Genomic DNA, 23,264 nt, shown 5'->3' with positions numbered 1-23,264 from the left:
TAGGTCATCAACTTTGTGCTCCAGAAAGTGATCGTTAGACGACATGCTACTCTTGTTTTTAGATATGTTACAAATGCATTCCTGTACTGTAGCTGGATCTCTCCCAGACTAAATAAAAGGGTTCATGAAGATTGTGTGGGACGATATTGGCTTGTTGATTAACACTATTTTAATCTGCTGATATACTTTCTCACAGTCTTTTCTTAAGTAGATAGTCCAAGGATTTGTTGTTTATCACTTGATTGTCTATGAAACTATGATTGAAACTGCACAAGCCATTAAAACCCATAAGTTTTTCCTTGGAATTAGGCTTCAGGAAACTTTGTAATGCCTCTGATTTCTCCTCATCTACTTTTATACCTCCTGGCATAACTACATGCCCCAAGAATTTGGTTTTCTGACCCCCAAACTCTGGTTTTCTAAAGTTCAATTTAGCTCCTGCCATTTCAAATTTCTGGAAAATTTCCTGTAACATTGTCAGATGTTCTCCACATACTGTTTGGCCACCCCATGCGAAGAGGAACAAGCCAGAAGACTGAAACAAAGCAATTTATTCTGTACCTCGTGTATACTAAAACATATGGAGATGAAACCATTATTTGATGTGCAAAAATAGAAGATAAATTTGGAGAAGTGGACTCATTGGCTGAAGTGGAAAATGGATCTCTTTAGTTAAGGTTGACTCTGCTGTACCATCTCCAGCACTTTCAGACTGGGCAACATACAAGTGAATATAATTCCACATAAATCTTTTAATATGGCACAGAATTACCTTTGACAGAGACCTTATGTTATAGACTGACAAGGAGCTACCAGATAATCTAGAATGGGAAGGCATACTTTTGTCTGCTATGGTAAACATCCAAAAGAAAACTGAACAGAGGCAGGTGTTAGCATTTGAAGGGAATGTCCTAGAAAAAGTTGAAGTTATGGTTTATGGGTGTGACGTGGAACCTTGTGTCCCACTGCCCATGAGATGTTTCCAATTCTTACACTTTACACAAATATTAGCCTGTTGCACAACAGACCCAGAATGCAAATACTGTGGAAGATCAGTTCACACGGGTAATCCTTGTGAAGAACTGCCTTGGTCTGTGGATTGTATGTATGTCCAATTTTTTTTTTTTAAAAGCCACTATAACTCAGGTGACCACCTGTCATAAATTAAGAGGCAAGTAAAAAATATGAACACATCATCCCATTGACATGATGACAAATTATGCTAAAGTTGCAGCTATCACCCTACCTACCTCAACTTTTTTGAAACCAAATCTACCACCACCCTCTTTTCTTGCAATTCCTGTGGCACCATCTTTGGGAACCACTTCCCAGATTCAGCGGGAGGTGCAGCTTCCTCCTCTGGTGATAGGGCTCCCTCTCAAGATCCCCAGAAAACTGCAGTAGCCAGTGGCAGAAGGAGCCACAGATTGTAGGTCCCAGGGCTGTCCTACACCCACAGTGAATAGTGCTCACAAAAATCGTGACTACCAGAAGTTGTGAAAGAAGAGAAATAGATTTCTCAAGAGATAGCTACTACAGTGCCTCCTGAGGCATGAGATCCCCCGATACTGTAGGATTCTGAACAGATGTTCATTGACAGTGGTCCTGGGATGTGACCTGTCCTTCTCGTCCCTTCACACCCAACCAAGATACTTTCAGTATGATGATCCAGTGGAACTGTAATGGATCTTACTGTCATGTGCCTGAACTACAGCAACGAATTTCCTCCTCTTCTGCTATTTGTGTTGTTCTCAAAGAAAAACACTTTACTGATGACCATTCTGCAATGCCATAAGCCCACCATGCGTTCTGTTAGAATTGTACTGACCCCTAGCAGGCATCTTGAGGGGTCTGTATATTGGTTCGCACAGGTGTCAGTGATTCCCCTCTGTACCACATTGGAAGAAATAGTGGTGCAAGTGCAAACAACCCAGCGATCACCATTTGTAATGTTTATTCACCTTGAGATGAACACCTTAATCCAACACTATCCCCTCCCTCGCCAGCCCGAGCTTTTTTCTCCTACTTGGAAATTCAATGTATGGCACACTACATGGGGAAGTATCACACCATATGTTGGAAAGCTTGTAATTGACCATTCTCTTTCTGATCTTGACGAGTGTTACTGCTCTGATTGTTCTCCTAACCACTTTAGTGCTGCACATGGCCCTTTTTTTGGTATCAACCTTACGATGTCTTCCACCAATCTTGTAGCTTCACTCCAGTGGCTGTGACATGATGACCTTTGTGACAATGACAATTTCTAGTAATCCTGATACAACTGTTTTGTGTAATTATTTCTTGCATGAATAGCAGTGTAATTAGTTTCTTGTGTGTTTAGTACAAATCACCACAGGTTAGTAAATTTTAACTTTTGAAGTGTCATTCAAGAATTTAATATATGAAAAAAATCCACATCTAGAATAATTTTCATCCACTGCTTAAGTTGCTATACAGTATTGATGTACATAAGCAGCTTCACAGACACATGCAAGAATTTCACAGCAGCTTCACACAGATTTAATGTGGACCCTTCAAGAACTGATAAAGAAGTGAGCATGTTTTATATATAACATTAATTCTTTTCATTTTGACAATATTTGTTGAGATCCTGACAGTGGAATTGTGAGTCTCTCCCAAGCACTGTCCATCAGCTGATTTCTTTTAGTGACCTGCACTGCCACACACCACACCTGCTGTTGATCACGGGGCCACGGAGTCAACAGATTGTGTGCTTAACGTGTAACAAAGAGGAAATACACAATTCTGAGTTGCGTATAGGCACAACAAAAAGTCTGTCAAACAAGTAAGCTCTTCATCTGAATTAGACAAAAAATACACACACAAATGCAACTCTCACACATGTGGCTGCTGAGACCAGATGGCAAGCGGAAGTGCATGATGGGTGAAGAAATCTGGATAGTGGAGGTAAGGAGGAGGCTGGGGTGGGGAGGGGGAGGGATAGCTGGATAGGGGTGGGAGATGGTAAAGTGCTGCTTATGGGAGTATGCAGGAACAAAGTGGAGAGAGAGTTATACATCTAGGTGCAGTCACAAGGTTAGACAGCGGATGGCGGGGGGCAGCAAAAAAGGAGAAGTAAAAGTCTGTGGGTGTGTTGATGGAATAGCGGACTATGTAGTTCTGGAGTGGGAACAAGGAAGGAGGTAGGTGGAGGTAGGACAATGACTAATGAAGTTTGAGGCCAGGAAGATTATGGAAACATAGGAGATATTGCAGGGAAAGTTCCTGACTGCACAATTCAGGAAAGCTGGTGTCGGTAGGAAGGATCCGGATGGCACGGGCTGTGAAACAATCATTAAAATGATGAATACTGTCTTCGGGAGTGTGCTCAGCTGGGTGATCCAACTGTTTCTTGGCCACAGTTTGTCAGTAGCCATTCATGTGGACAGACAGCTTGTTGGTTGTCATGACCATGTAGAACACAGCACAGTGCTTGCAGTTTAGCATGTAGATCACGTGACTAGTTTCACAGGTTACCCTTCCTTGGACTGCTCCTTTGTGGCCACATGGTGGGACTTCAGGAGGTGGTAAGTAACTGAAGGGATAAGGCACGGCATATCTGTTACTGAACAAGTTTAGAAGGGTAATTATGGTCTCTGACAGCATCAGTGAGACCTCTGGTATATATGGAAGGGACTGCTCATTGCTACAGATGCCCCCCTCCCCTCCCAGGGGGCTTGCCACTCTTTGGTGGGTTTGTGCTTGGCTACCATGGGGCTCCAGCCTTTGCAGCACTTTTCCCTTCCATGCTGCATGTCTATCCTATTGCTATTCTTTTTCCCCTCCTTTGTGGAACATGTCTGGGGTATTACTGGGAATGTTCCGCATTCTGTCACTGGCCTGTGAACAGTCTCAACTTTGGCACCCTTTTCCTTTCTTTGTTTCCCTTCTCCTCTCGTTCCCCCACTTCGGTGTTTGAGGATACTCTTTTTTTCTTTTTCCTCTCTGTGTGCTCCTGAAAGCCGGCCCACGCATATGATGCATAAAAGGTGACTGGATAACGCATAATTCCCAGGCCCGGGTCAACAGGTAGAGTTCACATGTACCCCCTGGTGCAAGTAAGGCCCAGCGAGGGGCGATTGTGTGAGATGTAACCTTCCCAGATTGCCCATTGCTCCCTCCGTAAGGTGTTCGGGAGGTGTGAGCAATCACCTAAGGCGGGTGCATCCCCTTGTGAATGGGGCCCCCAGTTGGAAGGAGCGCGCCATGGAGACACTGGCAGTCATGGGGGATTTCCTCACAATGAGTCACTCATCCCCTCCATCAACGGTGAGGAAATGCAAACATAATGGGGCTACTGATTCGAAGACCCTTCCCACTGCACTGCGCTTCCTTGTGGTATCACATACTGAAGATGGTCAGTCCTTCGCCATGGTCAATCCATTTATTGTTCAGAACGGCATTGATGCCACTGCTCTTATTTGCGGAATGGCACTTTGCTTTTGGAGATGGCTTCACATTCTCAAGCACAACTACTATTTGCTGCCTCACTTCTCAACGGATACCCTGTTCGTGTCGTGGCCCATAGAACTCTGAATGTCCGTCTCCTTCTCCGTGCTGTATTAACTGCAGTGGTGGCCACGCCGCCTCCTCCTGGGATTGTCCTGTGTATCAAGATGAGCGAGCTGTTCAAGAGATTCGGGTGAAGGAGTAAGTGCCTTACGCAGTAGCTCGCAAGTTACTGTCTAGTTAAAAATCCTGTGTTCTCCTGTCTGGCACTTATAGTTCAGTTCTTTTGTAAATAATAGATTTCAGCTTCAGTCGTCCTTTGGAATTTTTATTGGGAGGTCTAGATTTCAGATAGCAACTAGCCATAGTGCATTGAAAATGGCTAGTTGCTATCTGAAATCTAGACCTCCCAATAAAAATTCCAAAGGACGACTGATAGATGAAATCTATTATTTACAAATCAAAATCATGGTCACAGTGTGCAACAGCCTCTGAATGGAGGGTAACCTGATGAGTTCAGTTCTTGTTACTCCTCTACACCGTGAAGGAAATGGCTACGCAGACATGCGACCTCAAATTTGGCTCTGAGGTTGTGAAGTCGCCCAGTGTCAAGGTAGCATTGCTGTCCCCCCATCCCGCTGTGCAACGAACTGTCAAACTCTCGCCTAAAGGGTGAAGCTACCCACTACACAACTGGCAGGCAGGAAAGGACAGAAGTACTCCCGAGAAGACTGCCTCCGTCCCTCCAGCCAAACAACACACCAAGTCCTCCTCCAACCAGAAGGGCTCGAAGAAGTCTGCTAAAGACAGACGATCTTCTTCTTCACCAGCTCGAAGATCCTGCTCGACGGTGTTGCCACGTGGTAACTTAGCCTGGCTGGCCTGTGTCTCGCTGGTGCGCACCACCAACCGTTTTTCAGCATTGGACTCCACCAACCAACCACACAAGCATGCCGATGCTTCTGTGGACCCCATGGAGCAGGATCCTCCTGCTTCTGTGCCCTGTAATAGTGACTCCACCAGCTGTCCCTCGGTGGCCAGCAAGTTGACATCCCCAAATCTCTTCCTCCTCATGACTGTCCTCCAATGGAACGTTCGTGGCCTTCAGTCCCACAAAGAGGGTTTACGGCTGCTTCTAGCATTGCAGCATCCCCTTGTACTCTGCCTTCAGGAAATGAAATTGCACCCTCAAGACTGCTTTGAGCTTCCACATTACTTACCAATTCGTTTTGACCTTCCCACTGAGGTCGGCATCCCATCTCATGGGGACGTCATGCTGCTTATACGGGATGAGCTTCATAGTCAACAAATCTCCCTGACTATCCATCTTCAAGCTGTTGCCGTACCTTGTCCTTCCCCACCTGACTTCCCTCTGTACCATTTATGGCCCTCCGTCTTTTGATGTCACCAGGACAGACTTCCTTCAGCTTACTGGGCAGCTACCTCCACCGTTTTTGCTACTTGGTGACTTTAATGCACATCATCCCCTTTGCCAGAGAGGTACACTCATGGCTGTCATTCTTAACCAACTCAACCTCTTCTGCTTTAACACTCATGCACCCACTTTCCTTTCTGACACCTCACTCGCCTACTCCCAGTTGGACCTATCCTTCTGCACTGCCCATCTTGCCCATCGTCTTGAGTGGTCCGTTCTTTCTGACACCTACTAGAGCGGCCATTTTCTGTATGCTCTCCGTCTGCTGACTTCTACCTCATCCAGATGCATGCCAAATGGCAGCTTACCAAGGCTGACTGGCAGCTTTACTCCTTACTGGTGACCTTTACAGAACAAGATTTCCTCAGTTGTGATGACCAGGTGGACTATCTCACCAACGTAATCCTTACTGCTGAAGAACGATCCATTCCTCGCACTTCCTCTTTACCACATGGTGCTCCAGACCCTTGGTGGACTGAGGCATGTCGCGATGCACTTCATGCACAGAGACATGCTCTCCACATTTTTAACTGCCACCCTACACCGGAAAACTGCATTCATTATAAACAGATGTGTGCAAAGTCTCGTCGATGTCTTCAGCATAGCAAAAGAGCTAGTTGAATTTCATTCACGCGTTCTTAAAACAGTTCCACCCCTTCCTCTGTTGTGTGGGCCAACCTCCAACGGCACTCTGGAACCAAGATCCATTCTCCCATTTCTGGCCTGACAGTAAGTGCTGATGTCATTGTGGATCCTGTTGCTATCTCCAACACCTTGGGCCGCCATTTTGCGGAAGTTCGAGCTCTTCCCACTATCACCTTGCCTTCATCCATCAAAAACGAGTAGAAAAGGCTTGGGCGATACCCTTCTCTTCTCCAAATCTTGAGTGCTACAGTGCCGCCTTCACTATGAGGGAGCTAGATCATGCTCTCAGTTCATCCTGTTCCTCCACCCCAGGGCCAGATGCCATCCACATTCAGATGTTGCAGCACCTCTCTCTTGTTGGCAAGCACTTTCTGCTTAACACGTACAACCACATCTGGGCTGAGGGCACATTTCCTGCACGCTGGTGTGAAGCCACCGTCATACCCATACCTGAGCCCTGTAAGGACAAAATCCTTCCTTCTAGCTACCACACCATCTCTCTTACCAGCTACATTTGCAAAATGATGGAACGTATGATTCATGCCTGGCAGGTGTGGTGGCTCAAATCTTACCATTTACTCACGAATGCACAGTGTGGATTTCAAGTGCAGCATTCTGCAGTAGACCATCTCATTACTTTGTCCACCCATGTCATGAATGGTTTTCTGTGGAAATCCTAGACTGTGGCCATGTTTTTCAATTTGGAGAAGGCACGCAAACGGCAGCTGCTGGAGAACTCGTATCCTCTGTACTCTTTACATGTGGTGCCTCTGTGGGTGCCTGCCCTGTTTTCTTTGGGCATTTCTACAATACCGAGTTTTAAAGGTGCATGTGGGTTCTGCCTTGTCAGACACCTTTATTCAGGAAAATGATATGCCTCAGGCTTCCATCCTGAGTGTCATCCTCTTTGGCATCCCCATTAACCCTATAATGGCCTGTCTTCCGCCGGGTATCTCCAGCTCCCTTTCTGTCAATGATTTTGCCATCTATTGCATTTCTCCATGGACCTGTCTTACTGAGCAGCGTTTTGAGCACTGTCTTGATCGTCTTCACTCCTGGAGCATCACCGATGGCTTTCGCTTTACCACTGACAAAACCGTCAGTATGAATTTTTGGTGGCACAAATGGTTTCTCCCACCTCTCTACATCTTGGGACTGTTGCCCTTCCATCCGTTGATACTATGAAATTCCTGGGGTTCATGCTCGATAGGAAACTCTCTTGGTCCTCCCATGTCTCTTACTTGGCATGCCACTGTACGCAGACCATCATTGTCCTACGTGTCCTCAATGGTACTTCTTGGGGTGCCGATCGAACCACCATCCTCCATTTGTACCGGTCCCTTTTCCGTTCGAAACTCGACTATGGGTGCTTTGCTTATGCATCTGCACGCCTATCCCTTCTACACCATCTCAACACTATCTATCATCATGGCATCCATTTGGCCATGGGTGCCTTTTACACCAGCCCGGTTGAGTGTCTGTATGCTGAAGCTGCTGAACTATCCCTGTCCTACTGCCGTGACTTTCTCCTCAGCAGGTATACATGCCATTTGTCTACCATCCATGGCCACCCTTCCTACGCCTCCTTCTTTGATGATTCCTTAGATCGTCAGTATGGGGCTTCTCCCTTTTCTCCGTTACCTCCTGGAGTCCGATTTCACCGCTTGCTACGGCGACTTAACTTCAGGCTACCTGCAACTTTCCCTATGGGTGTGAACCCTTCACCATCTTGGCTTCGTAAAGTGGTCCATGTTAACCGTGGCCTTCATGTGATTCCTAAGGACACTACTCCAGCACAGGTCTATTGCCTTCAGTTTCACGTGGAACTTAGTACTAGTACCTTTGGATACACTGATGGCTCTCAGACTTACCGTGGGGTCGGGTGTGCCTTCGTCATTGGCACCTGTGTCTTTCAATATCGGCTTCCGGCAATCTCCTCAGTTTTTACATCCGAGCTCTTCGGCGACACAGCCTTTTCAATTGTGTCCTCTGCTCAGACTCAATCTGCGCCCTCCAAAGTCTCTGTGTGCTGTGCACTGCTCATCCCTTACTGCATCACTGCTCATCCCTTACTGCATCAGTTCCTGGAAAACTGTCACTTGTTCACTCTTGGTGAAGCCAATGTCATGTTCCTGTGGGTCCCTGGTCATGTTGGTCTGTGAGGAAATGAGATTTCTGATGCTGCTGCCAAGGCTGCAGTCTTTGTGCCTCAGCCCACGAGTACCTCTATTCCCTTCGATTATGTCTGCGTTGCTGTCTGTCAGGAGGTGGTGTCCCATTGGCATCGCCAATGGTCCTTCCTTCACGGGAATAAGCTGTGGCTTATTAAGCCTCCTTGGCACCTTGGACGACCTCCTCTTGGCCCTCCTGCTGGAAGGAGATTTTTTCAACTCGGCTGTGTATTGGGCACAACCTCTTTAGCCATCGTCATTTGCTCAGTGGTGCTGCGCCCAATTTTTAACTGTCCACCACTACCTGCTGGACTGCCCTTTTCTACCAGTTTACGTTCCAACTTGGGTTTGTCGTCTGCTTTATTAGCCGTTTTAGCAAATGACATGCAGGCTGTCACCCACATTTTACTTTTTATCTGGCGAAACAATATGGCGATGGCCATTTAATTTTTAGTTTTGGATCTCCATTTTTGTATGGTGTTGTTTTTTTAGCCCTTTTTTTCCATGTGCCTTGTTTAGCTGTCTCCTATTCTGTCTGCTGGGACTGACACATAGTCATTTCCCTCATCTCTGTGCTTGTGTTCTATAGTTTTGACTTGGGCGCGTATGACCTCAGTTGTTTTTTGCACCCTAAAACAAAACAAAACAAAACAAAACAAACTACAGATGTGACAGCGATGAGTGACTAGGCTGTATGGAAGGGACTTCATGGTGTGCAATGGGTGGCAGCTGTCGAAGTAGATGTATTGCTGGCGGTTGGTAAGTATGCAGGGTTGCCACAGGTTCTGGAAATCAGGGAATTTCAAAAATTTGAGAGAAATATCAGGGAAATTTGAGAAAAACACTGAGAAGTCTCATTTTTGTCCCAGTAGATGAAATGGTTTGCTTACTGAGGTGTTGTGCAACATCTCTGACTGAGTATGTGTGTTGCTTCTCAACTCCCTCATTACTACTGCTTCTTCCCTTCCTACCACTGCCCCTCAGCTTGTAGTCAGTGCTGCCACCACTTCTTGCCACTAGCCTAGCAGCTGCCGCCATGAGGCTGGGAGGCATGAGGCATGGTTTGTTTGGATCTGATTCACAATGACTGCAGACACTGTGGCCAGAGAAGGTGGTCATGTGTGCATGAGTTGTGTCTGAATGTATGTGTGTATGCTCTCGTTTTCTGAGAAAAGCTATGGCCAAAAATTTAGTTGTGAGAATGTGACTCTGTTTTCTTTGTACCTCTCTGTGGCTTATCAATCATCTGTACAGAGTGTTGCTACCTATCCTCATTATTATTGATTCTCAGAGTATTTGAAAAAATTATCTATTGCATGGATTGATCATTATGGTCTCATTTTATCAACATGCTGTCTGTGACTCCTGAATAGCTGGCCACACCAGCGGATTTCCGTGACAGGCCAAGACCATAGGCCATTTCTGCGGTATCTCTAATGGATTGGGGCTGCCCATCTGAAGCTCTTGTGCAAGCCCTGCCTGTCGGATCTAATCTCACCGATCTGCCTGCAGGCCAGGTCTGTTTGTGTGTGGCATAATGCAGTGGATTTTTATGGTTTATCCATTGACCCAGGACTGTGGTGTTCCTTGGCAGACCAGATGCCACGGGCGATGGATTTCAGGAATTGTGACTCTCTCTCCCCAAGTACATTTTACAGTGTGACATTTTATAGGCATTTTATTTATTTTAGTACATTTTAGCAGTTTGAAAGTAGTTTATATATTAGAAAGTATGGACGATAAGAAGAAGAAAATTGTGTCAGTCGCTGTTGGTTTCTTCACTTTGTACTCATACATTTCTTGAAAGAAAAATCACACAGTACTTATAAAATAATAGATATAACACAGCGAGTAATAACCGACAATAATGAACATAGTAGAATCAACATTTTATTGTCAGTGACCTACAGTATTGGTTTAAATAAGTCTTCCCCCTCTTATACACTTCTTTCAAGAAGCCTGCTTTTTTCTGAGATTATTTTCAAAATCAATGAAGATATGTTAAATCTGTCTTGTGACTCCAAGAAAATATTTATTTTTGTCAGAAAATGTGTTTTGTTTTATTGAAATAAAATAACATTAGTGGTCTGCTTTCTTCATCTAAATAACAGCTCATTACAAAAGATGTTGATGTTAGTACTCATGAGTTTTGCTTACATCAGGAAACACTGTCTGCTTGCAAGTTTTTGTTTACGTATTTCCTCGTTTGCTCTAGTGTTTCTTGTAACATAACTGCAAAGACTGATTGTGAACTCGTGTCTTTACTTACCCTTAGATCTCAAAATTTGTCAAGGAAAAATACTAAAACTTGTGTGGAAATCAGGGAAATATCAGGGAATTTCACTTGGAAAACTTGTGGCAACCCTGGTATGATATGCACTGAGGTACTGATGTAGCCATCTTTGAGGTGTAAGTCAACATTGAGGAAGCTGGCTGGTTGCTTTGAGGAGGACCAGGTGAAATAAAAACGGGTGAAGGTGTTGAGGTTTTGGAGGAATGTGGATAGTGTCCTCATCCTTGATCCAGATCGTAGCGGCTGATGAGTCCATGCTGCTTCAAGTGCATGCCAGAATTCAACCATAATAATGGCTGGTGAGAGTCCTTGATGCGTCAACCTGAAGTTCATTCATCATAGTCACTGATGAGTCCATGGTACTTCTATTCTGTGCTAGAGCTCTTCCATCATAGTTGCTGGTGACTCTGTGCTGCTTCAAGTCTGTGCCAGAGTTCATCCATAATAGTCGCTGGTGACTCTGTGCTGTTTCAAGTCTGTGTCAGAGTTCATCCATCATAGTGGCTGGTGAATCCACACTGTGTCAACGCTCTGCCAGAGTTTGTGCGTCTTACTGTCTGGGCAGTGGTGATGTCTCAGTCTCTGGGCAACCCATGACCAGGTGTTTTCATTGTGTGAGAGATATGGAGACTGTGCTGGCCAGGGCAACAGACAAACACCCTTCATGTCAGGGTAGGTCAGGACAGGACAAGTCACATGAAATGTTGCATCATGTTGTGGAATGAGAACATCGTGGAGGTGGTGCGGCACATCAGAAATGTAATCCCTACTGTAAGAGTTACTGGCAATACATACCAGAGGCTGTAGTGTTGTGTACCGAGTAGCAGCATGTGCCAGGCCCTTATGATGATGCTGAATGCAGTCTGTCCCTATTCATTCTTCTTGAATTCTACATACATTGATACAGCTATTGTGAAGCTGTTCACAGAACTGTAATTGTCTGAAATACAACTGCCACTACTTCTGTGCCCCACATTTTCTCTGGGGGCCTTTGTCTGCTGCCACCTTAATAGAAGACAACAGTGGTCATCCTGCTGACAGTCCCTGGCATTCTAGACGTTGTCAGACTGTCCGTGCAGATATTCATTTTGCTGCAAACAAGACCATTTCCTGACTTTAGGCTTGAGACACACCTTAGTAAACAGTCTCCTCTCGAGACTAGTTGCATGTGGCCACAGAGATACTGCACAGTGCTAAATATGGTCCTCCTGAACCTTTTGTTTTTGTATTCACAAAACAGTCAGGCACTGTGGCTGACCCAAGCCACAAAAGATAACCCTCAGTCTCGATAGGCCACAGTCGTGCGCCTGTTGAATTCTGATGAGAGAAACAGTTGTCTCACGACTGACTGACACTCAACTTGTGAATGAGAAATCTGCTGTGTAACTTTTCCACACTTACATAATGTAGATGGCATTGCTCTTGCTTTCTTTGTGTGGTTTGATTAAATGCTAATCATTTGCATATATGAGCACATAGTACGTTTCGTGCAAGTGTGACAATTGTTGCACATATGGTGCCTTGATGGTATTGCAGTTTTAATGGCCAACAGTGTATATTTCAGAATCAAGTCACTCACGTGAGGCTGAAAATACAAAATGGTCAGTGTGTTTCCCAAAGGCAGTATGGCCAGTCTGTGTAAACTACAGTATTTAAAACATTGTCAGTTTTATTTAGGTGACAAGTATATGGAGGTGGAAAGATCAGTACAGGATGGATGGAGAATGCCCTCAAACCATTCAAAACACTCTTGACAAGGAAGGAAGAAAAGAAATGGTCATCCTGGTACTAGTTCTAAAATTGAACATCTCCTGCAAAATCGTGAGCAGATATGTTGTGCTGCAGTAGTAGAGAACCCTTGAGGTGCACGATATTCACCCATGTTGGTTGGGTTGACTGGAGTACTACTCACTCCACATAGCTTGTATGTAGTAATGAATCACCCATTGGCATTCATTCATTCACACATCGTTTCTGTAAATCCTGCTGTGAAGGACAACCTGTAGTGATGTGGAAGGACTAGAGTTACACATTAACAGACTGAAGCAGCCACTGAAAGCCACCACTATAAAGTGTACTAATGACAAATTATGGTTAGAGCTAATCTGCTCTAGCTGATAGTTGTGTAAATTGATTTTTATTTCTATGTGTATACATGCCAGGGAAACAATGCAGCCCCCTATAGTACTGTAGTCAGTGACAACAAGATATGAATGTGGATACTGAGGTACTGTAGTGTTAGTGGTTCATTTGTCACAGTCATCAGCGATCAAATGGCACTCGGGAGGCCTGTCTGAGCATCCTCTGTTCTCTGACTCTACAGCTGTAACTGTGGTGAATTTAGAGGTGAACAGTGTATGCAACATTCATTCTAGGACCCCATTCTCCTATGATGAGTACATACTGTTGTCGAACAACTTCAGTCATTTGAACAGGATCACATTGTGGTCCTGTGGGAAGCTGGATGGACAGATGTATTGACAGACTGCTGCACATTAGGCATGGGGTATCGGTGGCGTGTTGCTGCTTTAAAAGTGGTCTGTGGAACATTTCCATATGTGTGGACCAGTTTCTGGATGATCGCGTAACACAGACATACATCGAGATTGATGAATTGTGCGATGAGCAGTGGCCGACTGAATGTTGTCTGGGGGTGATATCCAGGCACATGTTGCACCTGCTTTGTCATTAGGGAGCATTGGTTTTGCAGGATTAACATCACGTGTGACTCTGGCCAACGTGCCACTGACACCACCACACTACCAAGCAAAGCTTCTCTAATGGCTTGAAACATTTGACTGGGGGGTGGAATGGCACTTTGTTGTCTTCGGTGATGACAATAGGTTCTATCTGTATGTAGTGATGGACGTACACATGTGTGATGTAGACCTTGTGAGCTGCTTTTCCCAAGGTGTGTTTGCCCATGATACACAAGTACCCAGGATTCACGTGTGGAGGGCTATAAGTTACAGCTTCTGGTCATATTTTGTGTCTCTGCAGGATAAAGTAACCAGTGTCTGCTACATTGCACAGGCTTTTAGTCCCAAACTACTGTCATTTCTTTGACAGGAAGGTGAAATGCTTTCTTGGAAGAACAATGCGTTGATGCTATGGCACAATGTGATCTTCGTGGCATACACCTACTGCCCTGGCCAGCAAGATGACAGATCTCTCGTCAATTGAACACACGAGGGACATGATGAAGCAGGAACTTGCATGTTCCCCAGGGCCCATAAGAACTGTTGCTGAACTGCAACAAAAGGCACAAGATGCTTGAGACAGTCCTATCAAAGAGTACCTTTACGATTGCTTGTGAGACTACACACTTGCATTGCCACCGGAGGAGTGCACTGCGTATTGATGTAACTGTCTGGCACCCTTTACTGTGACGTATGTTTCATTTGGTCTGGATTTTTCATCATATATGTGTACAATGATGAACAGTGTATTGAGAGATAAGATGGCTACTTAAAAAAAAGCTGCTGTCTTTGCCATCTACTATCCTGCTGCTGTTTACATCCAGTTCATCAAACAAAGCATTTATTTAACTTGACACAGACCACATATATAGGCAAAGTTGAGATATCTTTAATGTAAACATTGAAGTTATGTGGAACTTATATTCCTTAGCCCAGGTATAATGGTAAATTGTTGACATCAGTAATGAACTATTCTTTTACTTTGTTTTGGAATATCCGAGTTTGATGACAATCTGTTACAGAGTGTAAAACTAATGTATGGAAATTCTTTTTTGGCTAGTATTATGGCTGTGAGTTTCACATTTCATCCTTGTTACCAATAACCTCTGCTTCTTATATCTGTAAGTAATGTTGATTTCTTTGGAATTGCATAATACGAGTCTTTGTAAGAGTAATGGTTAAACTGTTTGCTGTGAACCATTTGTAAGACTGTTCCATTAGTCTCCTGCCTGGAGGATTTTTAGGCCCTTTATCAATATACTAGTGTCAGCAGCAAACATCACAGGTTTTCAAGAATTTCCCAATATCCTATTTTCTGTGTGCAGAGTGTGATAAAAAAAAGATGCCTACTCGACATAAACAAACATTCAATGTACTCTTGGGACTGGAACAGTAGTTTTGTACAAGATTTTTCGTGAGTGTGCCTGTACTGGGGTTTGAACTGTCTCATATTTTATAGACATTCAGTGCATTGTTTTCACCTGTGAACAAAATTTTTGTATCTCTGAGTTTTTCCTGTAATACTTGTTCAGCAAAAGTAAATGTAGAAAGGAGTACGGGTAAATAAACAGTGTACACTTTCATCACTGCATCAAGAGAATTAAATATGAAGCAGCTAAAATTTAAACTGCAGCTTGATATGCCACCTTCAGTTTTTCAGATGAATCCAGGAAAAGTGGCCAATGGTGGGTGTGCTTAAGATCTTCCTCCAGTACAATTTTAGGAGTTTCTCACAGGGTTGCTGTAATATACACTCTTCTTCTTCTTCTTCTTCTTCTTCTTCTTCCTTCTCAAATCTAAAAACTTGTATTTCATCTTACAGCCTGAGCTTAGCAGTGAGATATGCTGACTATTCAGCTCTGGAGGCTGGCTTATGGCAATTGATGTACAGACAAAATCGCTAACTGAACTGTTAACTGTAACTGTCATCATAGTAGTTGTTGAACATTTCCTCATGGCATCACATATGTTGGCTTTTCCAATCTAGACCCTGGGCTGCTCTACATATCACCCTGTCACAAAAATTTTCATTCCAAGAAATAGAAAAACATATTGAAGCTGTGGTGGCATTAATTTAAGACAGCCTTTCATGACCTAATGTAACCACAAATAACCTGTGAGGAATATCCGCATCGACACTCAAAACCCAGAACCTTTTGTTTTCCCCCCTCTCAGTAGTTTTCTAAAGTTGTTTTACTACTGGTTACAGGTAACGAAGAATTTGCTAACATGCATTACTGTAGATGAAAAGTGCCCTGGTTAGCACTGCCCTTGTTCTAGACCAATTTGTGTACTTGTCATCACCAAAGAGTTCAACTTTTGAACAGCTTTTGGAGTCATTTCAAGTTCATTGTGCAGGTAAGGAACAGATTTGTACTCAATACTTAGTTTGTGATCCTTTTACATTTTATGTTTCTCCATTATGAGTTTAAATTCATTAGAACCTGAGCTTTTTGGGTACATTCATGTTCATAGTGTTTCCAACCTCAACCTTAAGCTCGTGTTATGTATGTAATTTGTGAAAAGCTACTTCTGTCTCATTTCTGATGTAGGAATTGCTTTAATTAATTAATAATTTAATTAATTAACTTCACAGGCTACATTTCAAAACTTAGATTCTCTCAACTTGTTTCAAAAGCAAGTTACAGTAGCTGTAACTCCAAAATATTAGACTCTTCACATTTTGTGTGGAAGCAATAGCTTCTTCATAAATCAGTCTAATTTCTGCGGCAACAGTGAATCAACCTACGCAGTGATGTATCTTCTTACTAACTTTTAGTGCATTGCTGATGAACAAATGAGACCTCCATGATGATACAAAGCATATGCTTTTCAGTGGCTATAATAGTCTTCTTCATGTAACACTAAAAATGTTGCCTTTCTGGCAGCATCAATTTATACTTTAATAGTAACAAAGCCAGTAGCAAATATGTACTAACATGAAAATCATTGAGAAATGATCAACATATACCATAGACATAACTAGCAGAATGGTGCTATTAAGTAATATATAGTTTGACTCATTTCTGTTTTACTTTATTTTGGACTCTGCTGGAGTTCTTAAATTTTTGTGTGCATATAACCATACATGTTATTCAAATGTCAGTGAATATCTCATTTTGTTAGACTGTAACATGTCCCCATAAATCATGAGGTACTACTTCTATAAATAGATTGGACCTGATTAGGTGACTGAAGCTGACTGTTATCACTGTACATGACAACAACATGGAACTTCCGTATTGTTCTCTTGGTGAGTGCAAGACGGTTCGCCATTGCCTTTCTCTGACCTGTGTGTCAAAATGTGGTATGGTGCTTTGTGAATGTCTGTGTGAGTCCTTGAGCAATATTGTGTTATGTTTGTGTATAAGTGGTTGATGAAGTAAATAAAAGTAAGGTGGACACTGAAATTACACTGTGAGAAACACTCCAACCAGCCACGCTACTAGTTTTGGGCCTGAGCCCATTGTCAGATGGTTGTGTTGACTTCTTTTACATTTGTGTCGTAGCCCTGATCGATGAACTGAACTGAAAGCAAGATGGTGGACAACAATGTATCTGTCATCTTGTTTTTAGATCAGATCATTGACCAGTCTGTATTGGAAAAAAAGTCAAACCTCTGTCCTGTAATATGCAAAGGAGGGCTTTTCAGGATGGAAGTACAATGTATACAGCATATATAAGTGTAAAACTATGTCATCACAAAAAACTGTGTTAAATTTTTGGGCACAAATGTACAGTCTTTTTTAAACAATGCATCACAAAGATATTGTTACATTTTAGGACACAAATGTTACCATTTGACGATGGGCTCGTGCCTGAAATTAGTAATGGTATAACAAAATCATTTCAAGAAAACTTGTGTCTGGTAGCAGTAATTGCTAGAGTGTGATTTATGAAAACAACTGGGGTGTTCTCCAACCAAAATGGATAAAATAAGAGGTTGAAATAATAGTGACTGCACATAACCTATTCTAGTGGAGTCACACCTACAGCATACTGATGGTAATAATTCACATCAACAGTGTCACATGTCCTCTTTTTTTGTGAAACATTGCAGAGAGGTTTGGCATAATCACAGGACCTAGGTGTACAGTCTCTTAGTTAGAAATTTTGTGTTTCGACTTCTGGTTCCCTTGGCAACCGCTTATCGGTGACAAAAATGTTCTCGCCCAGCATTTAAAGTGCCAATCTGTGTGACAAGCACAGCTACTAACATGTGATACTGATGTTGGATGTAGATATATGTACAAACTGAATGTCCTCTGTCAGAAATCATATTTTATTTTTTGTTACTGTACTTGTGCCCCCCCCCCCCCCTGCCCCCACTGTGTTCCTTAGCAGCAAAATGCTGTCAAAGAAGTATAGATGCAGAACAGTTTCTTCTTCTTCTGCTATTCATGTTCATCTGACTGTTTTTGTGTGCATGCTATTCTGTGCCATGTGAAAGAACATCAATAGCTTTAGAGTTGTGTTTCTTTTGTTGTCCCCTCTATGTCATTACAACTTATTCTCCTAGAGGATACTAGTTAATTCTTTGTCACACTTGCAGAATGGCTATCGTAACGTCAGAAGCAAGAAGGTCACAGGAAAGAATGATTTTGGAAGACATTTTGAGAAATGGAGAAATTACAGGTAAGCTATTAGCTATTTTGAAGAGATCTGACACTGTGATGCCATGCTGGCAGATGGAAAAGTCTTTGTCTTAGAAATAAGCAATTGTCAAACTCTGTAAGCAGTTGTAGGGTGACTAGTAATCTAATTATTCATATTTGGTGCAATTGTGCCTGAACACGTCCTGTTTTCTTTTCTTGCGGGTCTGTTGCCAGCATTATAAAATGGTGCATAGTCAGTGTAATGTGTTGGACATCGCAAGATTATAGAATGAAATCATGTTATATGTACATGAGAGATACTGATTTTTGCACAAATGCCCCCCCCCCCCCCCTCCTGTGCCCCAAACACTCAAACACCAGCCTACTGGCCAAACAAATTATATTACCAGTAGAATGAACTGAACCAGCATGGACGCAGAGCGCACAGAATCATAGATGACCCAGTCAATATTTCTTGATTGCTCATCTTCCTGGTAAAAACTGGAATACTTTGAGCTGCTAGTATTTTATGCCCATCAACTGTCAGTCTTAATGGCTAAAATACAATGTGTTATAGTGCTGTAGTAGTTACTGTTAAATACAGTATTTACTTTCTCTGTGCTATGTTCTGTATCTGTCACAAACTACATCTTATTTCGTTGAACACCTCTCAGTTCAGTCAAAAATATTAATTTTAGATTCATTTTGTGTTTCCTATACGTCATGAACTGAAAACATTGCACAGTACAAAATACAAACATTTACATATACAGTGAGAAGAAAAATTCGTGCACTTGGATAGTAGTAAATGAATACTAAAGGTTGGCAATCTGGTAAGACTGTACTCACATGTACAGTAACTCCCTCTGACAGCATATGGGAGTAGTGCTCTGGAGTTGGTGCAGTGGATAGCATTTTGGGTTAGCAAGCAGGAGGTCGAGGGGTCAATTTTGGGTTGAGGCATATTTGTTTTTATTTGCCAATTTCATCCTGCTATACAATGTTTCTTAAGCCACATGTATCTGACGTTTGCATAGCACAGTGTTTTGTGATGGTGAACATAACAAAAATGTGGTCAGACAAGTCAGAAATGGACAATTGAAGCAAATTAACTCTCATAGGACAGAACAACTACAAAATCAATAACAATTTTGAGATGCTAAAGATGATGGAACCGTTAAATAACTCAAATCTACTAGTCATTAATATTATATGCAGTACATCCACTCAGATGTAACACATTATCAACCAGTGACAATAATAATTTTTGTATTGATGACTGCATGACATTTACAAAAGAATATGAAACTTCCTGGCAGATTAAAACTGTGTGCCGGACCGAGACTCGAACTCAGGACCTTTGCCTTTCGCGGGCAAGTGCTCTACCGACTGAGCTACCCAAGCTCGACTCACACCCCGTCCTCACAGCCTTAATTCCGCCAGTGCCTCGTCTCCCACTTTCCAAACTTTACAGAAGCTGGGTCATATGGTTCTTGACTCTTTTCAGCATAACTGCGTCCACAGATACAAGAGCAGCATGAACATGCATTGTGAGTTCTTCCACATGTGGTCGGCGAAGTGAAATACATATGCTCCTTTAAGTGATCGCGTAGGAAGAAAACCAGGGAGTTTAGGTCAGGTGAATGCAAAGGCCATACAACTTGGCCTCTTCATCTGAAACATTGCTTGAAAATGTTCTGCCTAAATACTGTCACACATTAATTACAAAGTGTGGAGATGCAACCTCTGTGAAACATAAGAAGCATTTCTTCCAGTGCATCAGGCAAATAGTTTGAGATGAGTGCATGATATCTTTACGCAGTCCACTAGTAAGGCAAAAAGTAGGGACCCAAAGTTCTTTCTCGCAGTATCCCAGCCAGGACATTGATGCCAAAGCAAACTTGATGTCCACGATCATGGGTGACGTGTGTTAACGTCACACCAATGCTGGGCATTGTGCATCTTGAAGACACCCTCGTGGGTGAACACTGCTTCATCTGATCATATTACAGTTTTTATGAAGTCGTCATTGGCCTCCTGTTGTTGTTGGAATCATGCACAGAATTGCATTCGCAGACGGCAGTCTGCAGGAGCTGCGTTAAAGAATAATGATAGGGGTGCAGCCCAAGCTTGTGCAGCATGTCAACGATCATGTGTTGTGAGACACATGGCTACCTTGCCTTGCTACATGTACTCTGCTGGAGTTCTTGTCGTATAACCTCCAGAATCGCTTCCTCAGTAGCTGGAGTATGGTGAGTCCATGGACGCATGTCTGTCACACAATGGTGGAAGGAGAGAACCTGTCTCTCAAAGGTGAAGCTCCAGATGACAATAAAACATTTTTATCTGGATGACGTCAACCTGGATATCTAGCAGCATATTCACGAGTGGTAACACCAGCCCAGTTATCAGATGCACCAAAGACCAGAACCATATCCATATAATCATTGTTTGTATATGCCGTACATCTGCCATACTGTTTTAGAATAACACAAGAAGAGAAAACAATGTGTGTAGGCGAATGTACATGGAGTCTGTCACATGCATATTACTCCATTGGCAATTAGTACCTGTCCAGTGAACAGCAATTACAGTATAAACACGTGATTAGTCACAGCGGGCTGTTCCACTTAAGGTGCATCACCTCTCTTATGGCTTTTATTCTGTGTGATTCATCTCACCACTGTTTCTTTCTGAATTACACTGTTTCGTAATGGTGATGAATGTGATGTTTCCGTCAATAATAACAATAATAATAATAATAATAATAATAATAATAATAGTAATGCATGGGGATAGTTACTAAACAGCATGCACTTAACAGACTCAATGGTAAAAGACATAATGCATACAAATGGTAACAAAGTTTGGAAATTATTTGCAAAGCAAGTTGCTAGCCCTACTGTTGATGTAAGGCCCTAACAAAATGTAATGGACCTGAACGTAGCAAGAGTAATAGTTCGTACTAATGAGTGGGACCATTGAGGGAGGCTTTAAGGAAAACAGGTTTGGAATGTAGTAGATGTAGCGGTGTAAAACAATTTGCATCCACGACGTACAAAAGGCTTCTTTAAAAGATGACGAATGAAAACAATTGTACCTCCATTTCTGCGTTTGCAGTAAGTAAGTGCAAACGTTTCGTAGAAGACCACTATAGTTGCTGTTTGACGATTAAGACACCAGATACTGTACCACACAGACTGCATGTAGCAAATAAAAACAAATATGTCTCGACCCAGAAGTGAGCCTTCGACCTCCTGCATGTCAACCCAAAATGCTATCTGCTGCACCAAATGTGCGGCACTACTCCTACCTGATGACAGAGGTAGTTACCATACATGTGATTACAGTGTTGCCAGATTGGCAGTCCTTAACATCCATATGCTGCCGGAAATATGCGCAGATCAAAATTTTGTGAATACTTTTTTGTATTGCTAGTATGTGAGGAATTGCTCTGAGAAGTCCGAGTGTGTGAATTTTTCTTCACCCTGCTTATCAGATGGGCAAATGTTTTCAAATCATGATGTGTACTTATTATGCCAGATCAGTTACATAACAAAAGTCCAAATCACGTAGATAATATGTTTTGTAAGTTCTACACAAATACTTTTAAGGGTTTCTTGAGAAGTTGTAAAGACAAAATTTTGCAACTGATTAATTGTTCATCTTTATTTTACCCTCTGTCAATTTGTATGATGGTCGACTAACCCCGGAAATGGTTGAAAAGTAATGTTTAGAACACAGCTGATAAGTGTTCCTTGAAGTAAGGTGTTGTTCCAGAAACTCTTGAAAGCTGCGGAGCACTGTGGCTCAAAATGATTCCTACATGTATATTCCTCAAGTCAGCACATATGGTGTATCAGAGGATGTGCAGCATAGCATTATCATTTTTCAACAATTCTATTTCATTTGTGCATGGTATCACAGAAGAACGACTGTTGATACTGCTGTTTGTGCCTGAATGCATGCAATGTGACAAAAAAAGTGAAGAACCCAGGTGGGATGGGGAAACAAAGTGAAACTTCACAGGGTGAGATGATATGTGACGTTATTTCGGTGATTACAAAATCGAGTCAAAGAATTTGGCAGTATGACATTGCTATCCTTCTGGCCTGAGTGCATGCCCTGATTTGTTTGGGAAGGGTGTTACACAGCCGCTGTATCCTCTCCTGAGGCAAGTTGGCCCACAACTGTTATAACTCGTCATTGATACGCCAGATACTGGCACTGGGACAAAGTTAACAACCGAGTTGGTCCTCACACGTGTACTTCGTGAACAGATCTGATGAACTTTCTGGGCATAGAAGTACCTCAGCATAGTGCAGACAGTTTGTAGAGAAACGTGCCATGTGTTGACTGGTATTGTTCTGTTTAAGAATGGCACCACTGTACTGTCACATGAAAAGTAGCACATGAGGTCACAAAATGTCTGTGACATACTGCCAGAGTTTGTCAATCCCTACCAGCCGTGACCTGAAATCATACCAGGAGTGACACCACTGTGTCTGTCCAAAACATTGGAAGAGTGGCACCTCTCCCCAGGTCACCACCACATTCACCAGTGATGATTGTATGGGTTAGTGCAGAAACACAAAACCGTCACTGAACGCAATGCGACTCGGTTCGTCAGCAGTCCGTGCTTCCCAGTAATAGCACAGCTCCAAACGCAGCTGTTTTTGTTGAGGTGGTAATGGCAGCCTACATGTGGGATGTTAATTTCCTAGTCTGCATGCTGCTATTCTCTGATCAATTGTGCAGGTTGACACAGAATGTTGCAGGGAGTCCATTATCTGTTCTCGGGTGCCAGGCACATTACAATGTGCTAGGTGCACAATATGGCAATCCTTGTAGTGGCCGGGTACAGTTGACCGAAACCTTGGCGTCGAGTGTGCCAATGCTGAGCCCATGTGTCAGTGGCCCACGTACTCGTAGACATTCCTAATGTGGCTGCTTTGA

At 42.9% G+C, this 23,264-nt stretch overlaps 1 protein-coding gene across 8 annotated transcripts in view; it reads left to right on the top strand.

The window, feature by feature from the left end:
* Positions 1 to 23,264, top strand: part of LOC124596463 (zinc finger protein OZF-like) — a 170,016-nt gene that overhangs the window by 18,002 nt on the left and 128,750 nt on the right. For 6 of the 8 annotated variants that reach the window (XM_047135603.1, XM_047135606.1, XM_047135598.1 and 3 more), the window contains exons 2-3: positions 15,923 to 16,071; positions 18,266 to 18,348. In XM_047135603.1, the coding sequence (XP_046991559.1) occupies positions 18,267 to 18,348 (82 nt within the window). In that variant the 5' untranslated portion in view covers positions 15,923 to 16,071; position 18,266. The remainder of the gene's footprint in view (positions 1 to 15,922; positions 16,072 to 18,265; positions 18,349 to 23,264) is intronic. The other 2 variants (XM_047135605.1, XM_047135604.1) reach the window with 1 other exon arrangement.

Source organism: Schistocerca americana, chromosome 2, assembly GCF_021461395.2.
Source record: "Schistocerca americana isolate TAMUIC-IGC-003095 chromosome 2, iqSchAmer2.1, whole genome shotgun sequence".
NCBI classification, from domain to species: domain Eukaryota; kingdom Metazoa; phylum Arthropoda; class Insecta; order Orthoptera; family Acrididae; genus Schistocerca; species Schistocerca americana.
This window is presented reverse-complemented; position numbering and strand designations above follow the sequence as displayed.